Source organism: Callionymus lyra, chromosome 14 (assembly GCF_982586985.1).
Source record: "Callionymus lyra chromosome 14, fCalLyr1.hap1.1, whole genome shotgun sequence".
Taxonomy (NCBI): domain Eukaryota; kingdom Metazoa; phylum Chordata; class Actinopteri; order Syngnathiformes; family Callionymidae; genus Callionymus; species Callionymus lyra.
The window spans coordinates 21,626,830-21,644,871 of record NC_141831.1 but is presented as its reverse complement, the minus strand read 5'-3'; the positions used below and the strand labels follow the sequence as shown (position 1 = coordinate 21,644,871).

The following is an 18,042-nucleotide window of genomic DNA, read 5'->3' as shown; positions in this document are numbered from 1 at the left end:
CAAAAGGTGCCAGTTATGAAAAAACCAAACAGGAAGTCTTCATATTAAACCCAGAAATGCATGTTGAGCTGCTGAATGATTTGATTTCTGTAAACCATTCTTTTTTTTGTTTATTCATGTTAACACTCACTTGTCACGAGGACTGTTATCGGTAGAAAATACACAAACATTGAGGTTCTCTGTTCTTTAAAAATGTACACACAGAATTTACACAAATTATTTACAAAAAAGCTTTTTATCACAAGCTCAGTCGGAGTCCAGGTCGCTGTCGCCGCCGATGGAGTGGAACTCTTCGCTCTCCTCGTCCTCGCTGAGGTGGACCTGAGAGAGGACCGCCGGACCTCTCCTGCGAGCGTCTTCCTCCTCCTCGTCCTCCTCTTCCTCGCTGATGCCGTACTCGTCTCCGTTGCCCAGGCTGGACGGAGGAAGCTGACTCTGGCTCTCGCCCTCGTCGAAGCTGCCGTAACTGTCGGCCCAGAAATCCCACTTTTAAACTCAAAATATGACCTTTTCACTGAGGATTTTTTGGCAGGAAGAATACACTTTTCCAACACAAGGGGGAGCTCTGACTTCTTCTAGGTACCGACCTGACGTTGCTGTCTTCCATGTGATGGCTGTCATCAGGCCCCTCCCCCTCGTACGACATCATGCTCTCCTCCTGCTCCATCCCCATGCGAGCCGTCTCCTGGGCTCTTCGAGGAGGTGCAGGTCTCAGGTCCATCTCACGGTCCGAGTCACTGCCGCTCTCTGACAGATGGATGGCTGGAGAGGACGAGAACACATTTATATATTAAATAAAAAATACAACATAATTGAAGGTCATCAGTAACTGATGTAAATGATAAGAAACGTACGACAATGAAGCATTATCAATAAACAAAACTTACAATTTCATGTTATTCAAAGTGATAAATAGCTTATCTATTCATACACACATTTTTCTTTTATATTACATTTAAGTAAATTATTAACAATAACTGTTGAAAACATGAAGAATGCACAGGTATTATGGATCGAGCAAAGATACAATGACTAAAGATGCCAAACTTAAAAAATAACACAAGCAAAATATTGATTCCAGCACTTTTCCATTGATTTAAAGAGTTTAAAATGTTTGTCATGGTAATAACACATCGTCTGATCCTGTATTTAGTCAATCTTTTGCTTTCCCAACTGAAAAGTGAAGCATAACGTTTTCCATTTGTAGTCACTAATTATCCATTTATTATTTTATGATCTCTTTTAAAACCAAACATAATTGAGTCTGACCGGAGAAAGGATTGTCGCCCTCCTCCTCGCTGGCGTCGTCCTCTCCGTCGGACATGAGCAGGTCCTGGTACAGCACGCTGGACTGGGCGGTGCGGTTTGGTCGCCCCCGGTCGTCGTCATCGTCGTCGTAGTCGTCGTCCCGGCCGCCGGGCATTCTTCTCGGAGGCATCAGCAGCATGTCGTCGTCGTCATCGTCCTCCAGGTCTCCGTCGGCGTCCTCCGCCTGAGACACACGACGTGATGAAAACCAGGAAGTATCACAAGAGAAGATGAGACGACGTCTTACAGGAGCTGGAGTTTTAGGTTTGCCGTCATCGTCCTCCTCGAAGCCTTCGATGTCCACGTCCGACTCCTCCTCCCCCAGTCTGCGGCCGTGTCGACCCTGCAGGAGCAGAAGAGCGTCAAAAGATCTGCGGCTGCAGCGCCGTCGTGTCGCATGCAGGTGCTTGGAGAGGGATCCGGGACTTTTTTTCAAGACCGACAGTCCCGACTCTCCTCGTACCTGCCCGCCTCGCTTCTCGGGTGCGACCACTAGGGGGCCTTCAGAGAAAAGGCCGCAGGTGTCTCGCGGCAGACTTCCTGTCGCGCCGCTGTCAAACAGATCAGCAGGCTGGACGACAGAAGGAAGAGGACAAGAGGGCAGGAGTGAAGGAAGGTTAGGAGAGAGGAAACACTGGAAAGTCATGCACCAGGAGCAGAGAAAAGGTCTGAGAAGGAAAGTCAGGGCAGTGGAGGAGAGAAGGGGAGAGGGGTCTACCTGGAGCGACCGGACGTTTTAACGGTTTACCTGTGGGGTGTAAGGACCCGGGGTCATCGGGTCCAGACTCTCAAACTCGGCTGCGTCCAGAGCGGCTTCTTTGGCGGTGGAGATGTCCTTCTCCAGCTGAGTCAGGTGTTCGTCGTACTGAGGAGACGCATCTTTAGCATCTACTCTCCACACATTAGCGGGCATTAAGAAAGAAAGTCCACCAACCTCTGATAAGGTCTGCTTGCAGACGTTCACGATGTCCAGCGCCGTCTTGGTGTACGGACTGTCTGGACCTGAGAGACACATGGAGAGTGAGCTGGTGTCTCTGCAGCAGGTGAGAGTGAGAGTGAGAGCTCACCGTTGTACTTGATGCTGTTGGCGTGGACGAGAGCGATGTCGTACAGGAACACTTCTCGGTTCTGGTACTTGTGTTTGGAGATGTTCTGTTGAAGGCCAGACAATGTTAACGTGATGTGCGCCATGATATTCTCTACATCGTCTCTATCACATAACAACGTATGTCTCCAAATTCACTCTCAGTGTTTGTCTCGGTTTCTCTCCGTCTTCTGTGTGTATATGTGGGGATATGAGTATATAATTGTGTTTTTGTTTGCACTTGTGTCTCTGTGTGTGTGTCTTTTTCTACCCGTGTTTGCCTTTACTGTGTATGTACTGTGAGTATGTTCCTATCTAGGTGTAAGTTTTGTCTGTTCCTGTGTGTGTGTGTCAAGCATTAGACCTCAAGTCAAATAATTGAGTTTTTTTAATAAATCTCTTCACTTACAGTCTTGTTTTAACAGTCCTTGGATTAAGGACATTTTTAGAAATGTTTAATTAAATGTGCTTTTGGTCTGACCTTTTTTAAGATGAAATTATTTAAGGTCAACAGGCTTAATTATTATTTAGTGCTTCACAGTTAAATTATAGCAAATTCAAATTCCCTCATTCCTAGTTTGTGTTTTGTTGCTGCGTATTTTAAAGAGACAGTTCCAAGGTCTTGAGTGACCATCACAGCAGCCTTATTTCTAGACTGGAGGAAACTTTTCAAGCTATCTTGCTGCACGGACATATATCTGGATCATAAATTAAAAAACGTTTAACTTAGATTGCAATGGTTCTGCAGTGTGTTTCATGCAGCAACACAAACGCATTAGAGGACTTACCTTCCGAACATTTTCCAGATCCATGGGGTTCGCGATCACTTTATAATAATCAGGGACAAACTTTTTGTTGACGGGATGATGGAAGGGCCACGACTGCGAAGGAGGGAGAGTTGAATAATGACTTATTGAGTAATACACCTTGAAGCTGGACATGAAATACTCACTTCAGGTACAATCATCATTTTCTGAGTCACGATGTTGTCCAGGATGAAGGAGAAAGCCACTTGATCATCATCATCGAGTAATGGGTTGATGGCCTTTTCGAGTCTGACCAGCCTGTCCTCTTTCTGCGAACACAGTTGAAGGTTTTAAACTCAGGAACGTCTAAACGTGGAACCATGGGAATGGCACTCACCTCCTTCAGTTTGTTGTCACACAGGTCCAACATGGACTGAGCCACTTGTGTAATTGGATGTTTGGCTCCTTAAATTGAACATAAGATGTCAGAGTAAAATAGACAGAAGAAGCAAAAAAAACAAACAATTACCATTATAGGTGGCACTGTTCTTGACCATGAGCTCCACTGCTTCTCGGAAGTCATCCCTGGACGGATACATTCTTTTGCGCACATTCTCCCGCAGGGTCTGCATGTCCATGGGCCGAGTGATGATCTTGTAGTAGTCCTTCACCACCTTGGCGTTGACCGGCGTGTGGAAAGGGTACGTCTGTTTGGAAATTGGGGGACATGAGCTCGCATTTGATTGGACGAGAGGTGAAGCCTGATCTTACGTTGGGGTGGTCACGCATGTCGTTGATGATGCTCTCCAGCACGGACGACAGCGTCACCATGGGGTCGGTGCGCCTGCGGTGGATCGCCTTGTGTGGTTTCTGTTTATTTAAAAAGACAAGTTGAAACATGGCTGTCTAAGAATACATTATGTTGTTCACGTTCGAGAAGTCCTGCTACTCACGTTGAGGTAGTCGCAATGAACTGCGCTGCCGACTCGTCTCTTCTTCTTCTGAGGGAGCTGTTGTTTTGGGAACTTGAGGACCAAAGACTTACGCCGGACCTCATCAGCACTACAGCGAAGAAACATCATGTTTACTTTTTTCCTCATGTAGGAAACTTTACAAATTGAAAAGCGCTTCTACCAGTAACATTAGCTTAGCAGTTTCCTGATTTGTTAAAGGCCCTATACGCAGTTTTTTAAAAAGCTTTTCTGCTCCCCCTAATGCTGGATTGTGTAACTGCTACATTGTAATTTCTTCATTTTGCCATTTTACTGCCTTTACATTCGTTTATAAAACAAGATAAAGACACTTGTTTGGTCAGTTTATAGTTATACGTCCTGGTTACTTCAAAAAGCCTCTCAGTTCGGTGGACACATGGACAATTACATACTCTCTGGACGGGTTGCTCAGGCAAAGTTACATCATTTAAATAACAGTTAACACAAATCATGATTGTTCAAACTTAAACCAGTCATAAAAAACTGAACAAATAATAACGTCAAAATGTTACGCATTGTTGCTTTAAATCTTGCTCAACCAATGTTGCTATATGATATTGCTCAATATCATAGAGCAACCGTGGTTGACAGCAACTCCTTTTACCTCATAAAAAGCTTCATTATAATTCATTATAGAATAAGAGCCGTCTAAAATTTTATGAAGTCACATTTTCTTGTGCAAGCAGCAGAAAGTAGAAGTCATTAAAGTAAATGAAGATTTCTTCAGGGCCTTGAAACAGATGGAACTAAAGGCCCTTATTGAATTTAAAATGTGTTGCTATTCCCAGAGTTTTGTGAAAATGCTATTTTCCTGCTTGCTACTAAACACAGTACCTCTCGATGAGTTGCTTCCCGAGGACAATCTTTGTTCCCTCCACTTTGATAAGTTCCTCATTGTCATTGTGAATCACAGTTTTCTCAAGCTCTTCTTCCTGCTCTTCGGTCATGGCCACCGGGTTGGAGGGCGGAGCGTTGGTTTGATAGTACAGCGGGCAGAACTTGTTGGTCCTCATGTGTCCGATGGCTCCGCAGGCGCCACACTTGAGCTGAGGAGGGGAAGCGAGCATTTGGAAGATGGTGACAAATGTGGCGAGCCGCAGAGCTGTTGATGATTCGAGGACGGAGGTGGCAAGCTTACTTTTACCTTGAGGTCTGGTCTCTCTTTCATCTTCTTCATCTTCTTCTCGGGAGGGCCCTTGATCTTGTCTTTCTCCTGGTTTCTCTTCAGCCTCCTCAGCTGCTCCTGAATACGGCGGCGCTCCTTTCTCATCTCTTCTCTGTGCTGCTCGTCGAAGAGAGCAAACTTCCGTCTGTAGAGACATTCGTACTTGTTTTAATGGACAACCTTCAAGGCTTTTCAAATATTAAATGAAGGGAAATATTAAAGTGAATCAATACATTGAGAGGAGAGGTGATCCGTTTTAAAAAAAAAGAAGATTTGAATGACATTGAAGTACAAGAGGGTAGAAATGCAGGAAGAATTACAAGATAAATGGAGTGAAGTGACTCACATAAAATCATCATCCTTGGTGGTTCTGATCCTCATGTACGCGTCAATAACTGAAGCTTTCCGCACAGTCTCGCAGCGAACATATTCTTTTCCGTCTTCGTCCCTAAACGTGCGGTAGATTTTCAGCCGTTTGCCTGTTGCTGAGGAGTTCAGGCTGGTGACAGAAGAAGTGTCGTCATCTTTGTGGGAGCTGGTGGACAAAGAACTTGCTGCAGAGTGGAAGAAAGTAATTAAATGTAGTTGTTCTACCCATCAGTTTATGAAGGTTTGTGAAAAAGAAACACTCACACAATCCCTTGCGCGCTTTGCGCCCCTTATTGTCGCTCTCCTCGCCCATCAGCATCCTCTGCAGCTCCTTCCTCTCCTGCTCCTCGCGCTCCCGTGACAGCTGTGAACTGGTCTTCTTGTTCTGCAGCATGTTCTCAATGTTCTTCCCCATCTCCTCGAAGTCACTGTCCTCTGCGGAGCTGCTGTCGGTGTCCGTGGAGAGAACTTCTGTGGACTCCAGCACCCTGTGGTGGCGAGGAAACAAGTCAGTTGACGTTGGCTCGCGATGAAATCAGCGACAGCAGCTCAAGTGTTTACTTGTTCTGCAGATCAAAAATCCTCTGGCATTCTTCCTTGTAGCGCTCCTGATGCTCAGCCACGGAGAAACGGGAGCCTCTGGCAAACTTGCTCATTGGTCCTTCCCCGGAACGAGCCTGTTCCGTGGACATGGTTCTGACCACATCAATCACCTCCCATCGAGAGAGCTTCTTGATCTAAGGGAGGAAGAGGAAAATGACTACATGTACACCACCTAACAAGGTTTCATTTATTATTATTATTTGATACATTTTGCGGTTGACATTTTAACTTAATGTGTTACTGACAGGAACTGATGTTAAAAGTGTTTAACCCTTGTGTTGCCTCTGGGTGAAGGTTCACCTTGATACTTCAAACACATTTGTTTTCGGGCCTTCGGGTCACCATGACCCAGATTCATGACAAGGGTTAAAAAATGCATGAACTTGGCTCTTTATGGCAGAAATAGATTAACATAAAAGTGCACTTTGAACTTCTTTTGGAAACATTACTGGATATTGCGTGTACAATCATCATTAATAAGGGAAATCGTGTGATAACTTGAAAATGGAATTGTTGACCAGCCCTAGTTTGAATCTTATATTATACAGTATATGAAAAAAACATTTCATCAATACAAACAACTTGCCTCCTCTTCTGGAACTCCGAACTTGCGCAGTAACTGCTTGGCGTTCTTGAGCGAGAGTCTCCTCAAGTCAGCGTCTGTTCCCGTCACCGTTTTCTTGACAGGCTGCGGCTCCTTGTCGTCCTGAGGAATGTGATTGAAGACAAGAGATTTCAAACACTTGGCCACTTATGCTGACCATCAAGCTACATTTTTTTTTTTTTTTTAAAAAGAAAATCACCTTTTGTTGAGTGGGCTTGTTTGGAACTTTGACGTAAGAGAATCCTTCCCCGCAGCCGGTGGGATCAGCAACACCGGTGACCTCTAGCAGACACTTACCCTTCATGGCGGAGATGAAGGCTCGCGTTGTGTTCCACGGAGCTGTCCGTACCTGTGCCAGAGATCAGTTAATCAACAAAAAAACTCAATAATTTTCCTCGTAGGTTAAAAACACACTACCTCATCATCAATCTTCATTTGAAAGTCCTCCTCGTTCTCTTCTTCTGGTGCAAAGAAAGACTTCTCACCATATCCAGCATCCTGAAAAGGAATTTATGTCAATAAAATATTATTATGACAAAATATTATTATTAAGGCAGACCACTTTTTGATGGTGGCAAGATGTGTGTTAGACTTTTTCTAGCTCCCTTGGAGTTTAGCGTTAAGTTCATATATCTAAAACCAAAAATAAAAATGCCTACCTCTTAAAAGACACACATGATAAAGGTATTTAACACAAAATTCTAATTGAGGGCCACAGATGCCTCTAGGCAGGTCTTTAAACGGATTGTAATAATTGTTATATGTTCTTTTAAATTCCTTATAAAAACTCACTTTTACAGACTTGACAGTCGTCATCATTGCAAACTCTTAACTGAAAATCTAGTGATTAATCCACTCTATTATAATCATTTTATAATCTATCTGAATTCATCATGTTTTACCATATTGTTGTCATTATTGTCCTTAAAAGTCTGTCATCTTTAAAATTAATCGTGTTTAATTAATTTTTTAATTTTGTGTGAAGCACCTTGAGACAAATCAATCTCTGAAGGGTGCAACGTAAAATAAATTATTACCATTTTATTATTAATATAATCTAAATGAGGAGAAAATGTGATTATAAGACGTTTCAGAAGCAAAGAGTTGAGTTACCTTCAGTCTCTGTTCCGCCACCAACATGCTGTAGTAAGAACAGCATTGCTCAGGAGAAACCATAGCTCTGATTTCCTCTTCTGTCGGCAGCCTGAAGTCGGGCTTCAGAACCCACCAATTGGAATCCATGCCTGATGCCAAAAAAAGGATCTTTACATTGCAAACTCACACTCCCTCCGGTCTTACTGAACTTCATTTCCGGCCTACTAAGATTAAACTCTGACCTGTATGCTCTCCTGCAGCTTACCTTCCATATCATACTCTTTAGCAGATGAGAACTGCTCTATCTTCTCACTGATGCCTGAGTGTGAAATCACGGTGCAAAGACACACACAGCTGAGCTCCTGCACTTCTCATAAGCAGTCCCTGAGTATAAGCTCAACAACTCCCTGATTCAACTGATTAAACCTTCCTGAGACACAGATGACAACTGCAGTGTAGCGTTAAGTGGTTCTTTACCTGTGCGTTTAAAATCAGCGCAGAGCTTTAAGCGCTTTCTAATGCTGCTCTCAGAGTGAGATGGGAAAGCCTTCTTTATGTCCTCCATGCGGATCCTCCGAGGACGATCCTTGCTCTTCCAGAACAATCTGTAGATGAAAACCTGCGAGACACAGACAAGTGAGCCACAGATTCCGGACCAAGGTGAGGTTCAGTTGAATATACCTGTAGGAAATCGCGGATGTGGGTGTTGGCTCGTTTGGAATTGGGGCCAGGGACCTCATACAAGGGACACTCCTGCCCCACCACCATGATGTCCACGATCTCTCTTATGTAATAGCCGTGTCTCGTTCTGAGGACCAGGAAGTCCGTTTCGGGCATCTTGTGCATGTAGATGGGGGCTCGGAAAAGGTTGTTCTCAAAAGCCTGGAAGATAAATGAATGTAGCGTCACACTCTGCTCCAGTATGTCAGGTTGAGTGTAGCGGTGCTCACCTGCAGCAGTTGTCCAGGATGGAGGGATCCAAGGAACGGAGAAGTGTGGCAGTACACAGTCTCTCCGTATTTGCAGTCCGGAGCTCCAGGATCTTTACCAGGTTTCTGTAAAGAAGTAGAGGAAGTGTTAATAATGGAACTTGCTGAACATTTCCCTGATTTAAGTTAATAACGAACCCTCTTGTAGTAGTTCTTTATCTTGGTCGCCATGCCAACTTGCATGATGACCGGTGCATACTCCTCACTGTACTCTGCCAGGATCAAATCTCCATCTTTGCCAGTTAGGTCCTGGGGTGTCCGCATGAAGAACATATCTCCTCCTCCTGACGCCTGTCGCTCCTGCTCTCGCATCTGTGCGACGAAAAAAGAAAAACAGACGATAAGCTGCGGAAACAAAAGATTCATCAAGTCTTCTTAGACCAGTCAAGCTCACTTTGGCCTTCTTCTTGATGTGCTTCAGTAGCGGCTGGACCATGTGGGGTCCTTGCTGAGACAACGCTCCGAAAGAGTACTTCTTCAAGGTTGTGCGATGGAACTGTCGCAGTTTCATTGGTCCCATGTGTGTGGGGAAGAAGGGTTGTCTGAGCTCCAGCGCTGGGATGGAGTGCTGTTGGACAGAAGATGATGTCAGAGGACAACTGTGATGTGTTCAAATGTGCTCCTATTTTTCATTACTTGAATGATGTTTCCTCCGAAGGTTCCCCTCAGTCCCTGCTGCTTGGGATAGTAGTACTCATCATTGGAAAGGTTCCAGGGGTCTTTGACCTCGGGCTGAGACATGTTCTGAAATAAGAGAAAAACAATTGTTATTTTAACACATTGGTTCATCCCTTCTAAAAACTATAAGTGCAGTGCCTTGCGAAAGTATTCGGCCCCCTTGAACCTTTCAACATTTCGCCACATTTCAGGCTTCAAACATAAAGATATAAAATTTTAATTTTTTGTCATGAATCAACAACAAGTGGGACACAATCGTGAAGTGGAACGAAATTTATTGGATAATTTAAACTTTTTTAACAAATAAAAAACTGAAAAGTGGGGCGTGCAATATTATTCGGCCCCTTTACTTTCAGTGCAGCAAACTCACCCCAGAAGTTCAGTGAGGATCTTTGAATGATCCAATGTTGTCCTAAATGACTGATGATGATAAATAGAATGCACCTGTGTGTAATCAAGTCTCCGTATAAATGCACCTGCTCTTTGATAGTCTCAGGGTTCTGTTTAAAGCGCAGAGAGAACCATGAAGACAAAGGAACACACCAGGCAGGTCCGAGATACTGTTGTGGAGAAGTTTAAAGCCGGATTTGGATACAAAAAGTTTTCCCAAGCTTTAAACATCTCAAGGAGCACTGTGCAAGCAATTATATTGAAATGGAAGGAGTATCAGACCACTGCAAATCTACCAAGACCCGGCCGTCCCTCCAAACTTTCATCTCAAACAAGGAGAAGACTGATCAGAGATGCAGCCAAGAGGTCCATGATCACTCTGGATGAACTGCAGATAACTACAGCTGAGGTGGGAGAGTCTGTCCATAGGACAACAATCAGTCGTGCACTGCACAAATCTGGCCTTTATGGAAGAGTGGCAAGAAGAAAGCCATTTCTCAAAGATATCCATAAAAAGTCTTGTTTAAAGTTTGCCACAAGCCACCTGGGAGACACACCAAACATGTGGAAGAAGGTGCTCTGGTCAGATGAAACCAAAATCGAACTTTTTGGCCACAATGCAAAACGATATGTTTGGCGTAAAAGCAACACAGCTCATCACCCTGAACACACCATCCCCACTGTCAAACATGGTGGTGGCAGCATCATGGTTTGGGCCTGCTTTTCTTCAGCAGGGACAGGGAAGATGGCTAAAATTGATGGGAAGATGGATCGAGCCAAATACAGGACCATTCTGGAAGAAAACCTGTTGGAGTCTGCAAAAGACCTGAGACTGGGACGGAGATTTATCTTCTAACAGGACAATGATCCAAAACATAAAGCCAAATCTACAATGGAATGGTTCACAAATAGACGTATCCAGGTGTTAGAATGGCCAAGTCAAAGTCCAGACCTGAATCCAATCAAGAATCTGTGGAACGAGCTGAAGACTGCTGTTCACAAACTCTCTCCATCCAACCTCACTGAGCTCGAGCTGTTTTGCAAGGAAGAATGGGCAAGAATTCCAGTCTCTCGATGTGCAAAACTGATAGTGACATACCCCAAGCGACTTGCAGCTGTAATTGCAGCAAAAGGTGGCGCTACAAAGTATTAGCGCAAGGGGGCCGAATAATATTGCATTTTATCCAATAAATTTCGTTCCACTTCACGATTGTGTCCCACTTGTTGTTGATTCTTGACAAAAAATTTAAATTTTATATCTTTATGTTTGAAGCCTGAAATGTGGCGAAATGTTGAAAGGTTCAAGGGGGCCGAATACTTTCGCAAGGCACTGTATATGCAGGTGTCTTTGATTTTATGGAAATAGAATGGTTGAATTAGCACTTTAATCTCTTTTGTAAAAAACTGTTGGTTCAATCAAATTTACTTTGATTGTTTTACAGTAAAAAACTGTTTAAAAATACATTTTCAAGGTATCATGAAGTTGTGCTTCAATAATTGTTTATGATTGTGTTGGTGTGCACAACATTTCTGACATGTTCTAGTTATTCTCAAAGGTTACCACTTTCCTACTCGCTTTCTTACTTAATAAATACTTTTTAACACTGACTCACTCCCTCTCAGTGAACTCATCACTGCAGCAGCATGTGCTTAATTAACTTTTCAACTTAATTATAAAAGCACACACCATAAAACAAATTTTTTTATTGAATCTTTAAATTCAAGAGTTCAGTCTTGAATTTCAAGACGGGATGAAAACTTTCAGGAGTTACTGTAATTTGAAATGTCATCCATAGCTTATTTGAATTTAGATACATGCATCCTTCTGCATATTGTATGTTATTATATGAACAAAACTAAGATGGAGAAAAATCAACAAAATACCTGCTGCGGCTCATCTTTGATCACACCAGTCTTTCCCAGAAGAATCCGGCTCTTTTTCAATGCATTTTCCTTTTTACTTTCTTTGGAGGGCGAGTGAGAGGTTGTCTCCTCCTTTTCATCTGGAATCTCTGCAAAATATGTTTCTACTAATCAGTATCGCCATTGACAAATACATGTGAACAGAAATAAAGTGAACCGTTTGTGAGACACGTACCAAGAATGATGTTCTCGTCGTTAGGGTCGAGAGTGAGGACAGGCGGCTTGAGCATGTAGTCCATCTCCTGGTCGTCCCAGATGATGTTGTCTTCCCACCGCCCGTACACCAGCTCCTCGTTGTCGATCGGGAAAATGGAGAACCATGGAGAGTCATCCTCGTGGAATGCTGTCGTGTAGTAGAAAATGAGTCAAGTTTAAAAAGTCTTAACAACATTTGATTGGTTACTCACTGACCTTGCATATCATGCATGTTTTTGTCCCGTTTGGATCCAGAGATGGATAAGGGTTTGGGCATCGGGGGAGGCGTGGGGGGAACCAACTGGGAGTTACTTCTTGTCAGACCTGTGCAGGTAAAACCGAGTTTAGAGAAAAAGCACGATCTAAAAAGAACAAATATTTTTCCTTTGTGTTGAGGGGTTCTCACCCTGTTGAGCGTTGTACGCGTTGGCGTTTCGAGTCATACTTGAGGGCAGCCACCCTGCTAAACTGGCACGCTGACTCTTTGTTCCTTTGTGTTTTACATCCTCGCCATTCCAAATGATGTCTTCCTCCCACTGCAGCTGAGTGACCATAAGGAAAAGCTCGTTCTCCAGATCAGCTTTGTTTTTCATTTGACCCCCTGCCTCGTCACCTTCTCCATCTGACATCACGACCTTGATATTCAAGAAATAACATCAGTAAAAAGAAATCTCTCCGGCTAAGGTCTGGTCGAACCTCCTGTATGGTCTCGGCTCGTTCTGGAGGAGGGCTCGGCGTCTCAGGTTCACATGATTTGTCTTTTAGTTTGAATCCGTAGTTGAAATTGCTCCCATCTTCTGAAACGCAGAGCATGTCGTACCAGAGCTGAGCAGGACCGTATCTCCACTCGGCCACACGAGGTCGAGCCTCTGCCTCCTTGTCTCCATCTCCACACGTTTGGGAAAACTTGGACTCGACAGGAGCCAGCATGGTGATCTGTGGGGTCGACGAGAAGTTGTCATGATTAACACAGGTACGAAAAATACTGGAAGGAGGGCTCAATTTAATCATTGAATTAAAATGTCTTATTAAGGGGATAATATGAAAGATTAAGGGAATGATTCTGGCTCCCCCTTGTGTCAGAACATTGTAAAGTCAATATCAGGAAACTACCGTTGAGCAGTTGCCACATAGCGCATGTGCATCCTCTAACAAAAATAAGACAAAGGCTCTTGTTTTGTCAGTTTCCCTGTTTCTGATAACTTTCTGGTAACGTCAAAGAGATTTTTATATGAAAACTTTCTCTGACCCACTGCTGTTAAACAGTGGTGGTCATGTGACACTCCTGTCGGGACATTCAGGCAAAGTAACGAAGTAAAGAGCATCGTTAAATATAATAGCTAGAGAGATTTACTGCATGAGACAAAATTAAACCAATTATTGCAGATAATATGAACTAATTATAATGTCAAAACCTGTCAAAATGCAAGATTAATAGCCACCTGCAGCGGACATACCACAGTCATTGCACATTGTCTTAAATAACAGATTTATTTTTAAAAGAAAAACAAGTTTTTTTCTGCAGGATTTAAAAAAGCACACCAACTAATCAACACTGCATAATCTATTTAAATGGTGTTACATATGACACGATATTTAGGCAGTGAAAAAAGCAGTTTGTGAATATAAATATTATCTTTTGTTCCTGTATTGTTGCAGCACTTTAACACAATTTGTTGAAAAAAAATAAATACAAACATTTTATTAATATTAATACGTTTTTACTTTTGTGGGTCACATGGCCCGGCTGTAAATGAAAGTGTATATTCACCTCATCGTCAGAGAGACACTGCTCTGGTGCTGGAGCTGGGGCGTACTCGTAAAGCCACCCGGACTTCTTCTCCTCGCCTAGCTCCACGGCTTCTCCCTCAGGAGGCGGAGTTCCTGGCAGAGCATCGCGATGCTTCCTCTTCTTTTTCCTTCGTGCACTTCTCCAAACTGAAGGCATGTTCTTCCCTGGTCCGAAAAGTCTAAGGAACCTTAGAACCTTGGGTGCAAAATAAAACCGTTAACTGAAAACATCTTTTCCAAACCGAAAAATGCACCTAGTCATGTGATCATAGCCATTCCAAACCAAAATTGATGCACTCGGGAGTCTGCACCCATTTTCTTTTACACAAATCATCTTGAGGTGCAATCATGTAGTTTGAATCTTTCGTCTACAGCTTGATAGTTTCAGATAGCTATTCTTCTGTTATTCTTCTGCAACAAATGGCTTTATTGTATCATGAAATGAGAAAGTCTCCATCAGAAAGACAACAAAGTCAGAAAGGAAATGCATGAAATCATCTCTAAAGTTAATTATGATTGGAAATCTCAGTCATTTCTGTTAAAGTTAAAACATTGCGGTTACCTAATTGATACAGAGAAGATTTCTTAAAAGCATGAAGGCACAGAGATGCGTTCTACAACTGTAAGTACTAGACAACTGGGTTCCTGATATTTACCCTGCCTGGCCGAAATTCTGGGAAGAGCTGTGTGACACCCGGAAGTGCTTTGGCAGCATCTTTCTGCATGATGCCAGCAAGCGGGAGGCAAAGGCTATCCGGAGGTCCACCGGAACCTGAACCCTGGCACGGCCGGTCCGTCTCCGACTCAGAGTCTGAGGAGCTGCTGAAATCCACCTTCTCGCCGGTGGATGATGATGAAGACGATGCGATGATGGAGGGCAGGATGATGCCATCACCCTCTTCGGCAACTGGGAAAGGACACAAAATACTTGGATAAGATAGACTTTATTTACTTAGAACCTATTTAACTTCATCACATGATGCAAATAATTGGAAGTTGGTTATAAAATATATTTTGACAATCAATATACAGTATACAGGCTTTATCCATTACTTTTGTCTACAATTTTGATATTTAAAAATATTCGCATAAGAAACTGAATTTATCAATTTGATGAACAAATATTGAGGTGACAGGTGTCTTTTGACTTTTATATTTATTATTTAAGTTAGCAGCAGCATATTAGCTATTTTCCAGATTTATTTTCTAGCCAGCATCAGTGTATCATGTTCTCATGCTTAGCTGCTAAATTTTAGCAAAAGTAAAAACTTAAAGATAGTGAGATGCATGGATGATATAAGTGGTTGAATAATAGGAAGCTTTTTTTGAAATGTTGCCCACTCAAAAATCCATAAACCTACCATTTGTGCCCGGACTTGTCTCGTCTTTCTTTCCAGGTGTGGTAACAGTAGGAGGAGGCGGCGGTGGCATGAGCTTTGAGTCAATATCCTCACAGTCTGCATCATAGTCATCCTCATCATCTGAAAATAGAATTATAATATAGCATCAGAATGTCAAATAAAATGTCTGAAAATGTCTCAAATGTCTGATACAAATGTTTTCATTTTATACACAAAAATGTAAGGATATAAACCTGTTTTCCTGCTGGGCTGTAAAGAGCCCATGGCCTGGCGGTACTTTCTGGTCTCATCTTCTGCAACCTCGCTAATGTCAGAATAGTCAACTGCATCTTCTGTGCTCTTCACCCAACCTAGAAGACAAGGCTTGATTTGAATCTGTCCATCAGTTAAGCAAGACCTACTTATTTGTTATGGCAAGTATCATATGTAACACAATGAAAGCATATTTTATGGATCACCATCTGCGTTCACATCACTGGATTCTTTGCAGTCTTCTTGATTATCTTCATCATTTGTAATTTCTGTAATGAGTGAGCCCAGACCAAGACTACCTAAACCAGCCAGATGTTTTTTGGACTCCTGTGACACAAAAAAACAATTAAAAAAAAATGCAACAATTATTTTAAAACATAGAAAACAACTAGTTGAAGAGATCATTTACATTGTCCAGAACACTGTCATCCTCCAGCTGTCCATCTTCGTTGATGTTCCCGAAGAGGAAGCCGGCGATAGAGAATGGGCGATTTTGGTCTTCATCACTGTCTGAGTCAGACATGCTGCGATTGAAAAAAACGGATACAGTTAAGGTGCAAATCCCAGCAATGTAGTGAAATTATATTGGCTGATATCAGTTCCATTAGGGTTTCATTTATTTTATGTTAAATTAGCATTCATAGATAAAAAGTAATATTTTCCAGATTTGCATGCAAGTTTTTTTAGTGTACATATAAGGAAAAAGCAACAGGTTTGCTAGTAAAAAACATTGAGCCACTTATGTATTCATGTTGCACTGATGGTTCTGGTTCATTACAATCGTGAAATTAATTATCTTTTTATTCTCATTTATTTTCATTTTAAAATCACTGGTATTAATTTACAAAACCCTTCATCTCTACGAACACAGCTCTCAAATACGGTACAATTTGACCTGATGACAGTGAGTTAAAAACACATTCATATAAGACTCAAGTTTTAAATAAGATTACACAATATTGTATTTTACGTTTTAACAGTTGCAAAGGAGAGAACCACAAGGTTTAGATTAAATTAACATGGCAACTGAATAGAATCCCATATTTAAGGACATATATATTTATCAATCTAGAGCATGTACGTGTGGATGGTTTTGTTCATCCATTCAACAACATTAGGAATACAAGGACGCGTTTTGGAACTGTGTTTACGTTTGTAAGTGTTAGCTTGTTAGCTTAAGAATATAAACAAACCGAGTAATTGGTGGAAACTAACTTACTTTTTGCACCTTTCTCCACCAAGTCAGCAAATGTCTGCTACATCCATCTGAATGAATCCAGATGCACTTGAATTAGGCATTATTCTCATTTAGCAAAAGAGGTTAGCAATGCAGAGTTCCTACTTAGTGCTGAAAAGAAAACGGTAAATGAGACATACCTAAATGTTGTCTGTTACTTAGAGTCGAAACAACGAGGCTCCTGAATCCTTTTTTCGTAAATCCATCAATAATAAGTAACTTTTGCTGTTTCTCCGGACAGCGGAGTAACTGCTGGCGCGTTAGCAAGGCGGAGCTAACATGCTAACCGAGTGACCCGGATGAACAGGAAGCGATTACGAACTTCCGGCTATGCACGTAAGAAGATAAACGAAAAATAAATACATCTTTAATGAATAATCCACCTTATTATCACATTGACAGATAATATAAATATATAAAAATAAATATATAAAATATGTTGCTATGACTTAAAAAAAAACAGTAGTAGACTTTCTGAGACTGTGGCGTCTTGACCTTTTAAGTATATATTTTATTGGATATTGTTTTGATTGTTTTTTTTAGCGCTTTGTGACCCTAGAAAATACAAATACCTTTTACTTACTTAGATTCTGTTGTGACTTGCAAAAGGAATATAGGAGATATTTATATATAAAACCAACTTTATATAGTTGTTTTTTTTTAGTAATAAGATGTAAATAGTTAGAAAACACATGTTTTATTTTTGCAGATTAAGCTGTTAGTTTATCAAAAATACAAAAACGTTTTAAAATGAATTCTGTTAAATATTATAAATTTGAAGTGTGAGGTGTGTGTGTGTTCCTCAGTCTAACGACATGCAGGGTAAAGTGGGGGAAATGATATAATCATGATTCATAATATTATCTTAGAGCCGGATGAAGTGGCTGTAATCAGTTGCAGAGGAAAAGATGTCTGAAAGGTTGTTACCACAGCAACAGTGGAACATGAAAAAAACATGGGATATTTTTGTACTATCAATCTGTGGAACATTCAGGTGATGCTGCTGTTAAATGTAGGTGACAGTGAATCCCCTAAAACTAGTGAATCAAATTCAGAAGTCCAACTGCTTGTCCAGACAAGAATGTGAACTTCATCTGCCATCACTTCATCCGAAATCTGTTAGCTAATTTAAAATTCTTCAAGGTATGAGAGAGCTTCAATCCATCTACGTTATCTTTGCAGATTCACTTAAAACACATTAAACACATAATAATATTAATAATTAATAAAGATTTATTTTTTAAAACAAGGTTAACATGA

At 41.7% G+C, this 18,042-nt stretch overlaps 1 protein-coding gene across 5 annotated transcripts; it reads right to left on the bottom strand.

The window, feature by feature from the left end:
* Window positions 1-94: 94 nt before the first annotated feature.
* On the bottom strand, window positions 95-17,057 carry taf1 (TAF1 RNA polymerase II, TATA box binding protein (TBP)-associated factor). Of its 5 annotated transcripts, none has more exons than XM_087806714.1 (43): window positions 16,923-17,057; window positions 16,765-16,811; window positions 15,955-16,069; window positions 15,752-15,872; window positions 15,527-15,643; window positions 15,294-15,413; window positions 14,589-14,839; window positions 13,913-14,128; window positions 12,838-13,077; window positions 12,548-12,776; window positions 12,358-12,465; window positions 12,122-12,289; window positions 11,908-12,035; window positions 9,592-9,699; window positions 9,350-9,523; window positions 9,094-9,267; window positions 8,917-9,021; window positions 8,648-8,848; window positions 8,444-8,585; window positions 8,232-8,285; window positions 7,985-8,115; window positions 7,289-7,369; window positions 7,071-7,220; window positions 6,854-6,973; window positions 6,226-6,401; window positions 5,929-6,152; window positions 5,642-5,849; window positions 5,269-5,440; window positions 4,965-5,176; window positions 4,092-4,200; window positions 3,910-4,008; window positions 3,668-3,845; window positions 3,536-3,603; window positions 3,345-3,467; window positions 3,181-3,273; window positions 2,376-2,460; window positions 2,243-2,310; window positions 2,057-2,173; window positions 1,772-1,879; window positions 1,556-1,651; window positions 1,270-1,492; window positions 588-762; window positions 95-466 (listed from the first exon to the last, which is right to left on the bottom strand). In XM_087806714.1, the coding sequence occupies exons 3-43, from the start codon at window positions 16,066-16,068 to the stop codon at window positions 247-249; spliced, it is 6,006 nt and encodes a 2,001-aa protein (XP_087662840.1). In that variant the 5' UTR covers window position 16,069; window positions 16,765-16,811; window positions 16,923-17,057; the 3' UTR covers window positions 95-246. The 5 variants fall into 5 exon arrangements, with proteins under 5 accessions (XP_087662840.1, XP_087662841.1, XP_087662844.1 ...); XM_087806715.1 differs by having other exon boundaries at window positions 5,275-5,440; XM_087806718.1 differs by lacking the exon at window positions 1,772-1,879.
* Between the last annotated feature and the right edge of the window lie 985 nt (window positions 17,058-18,042).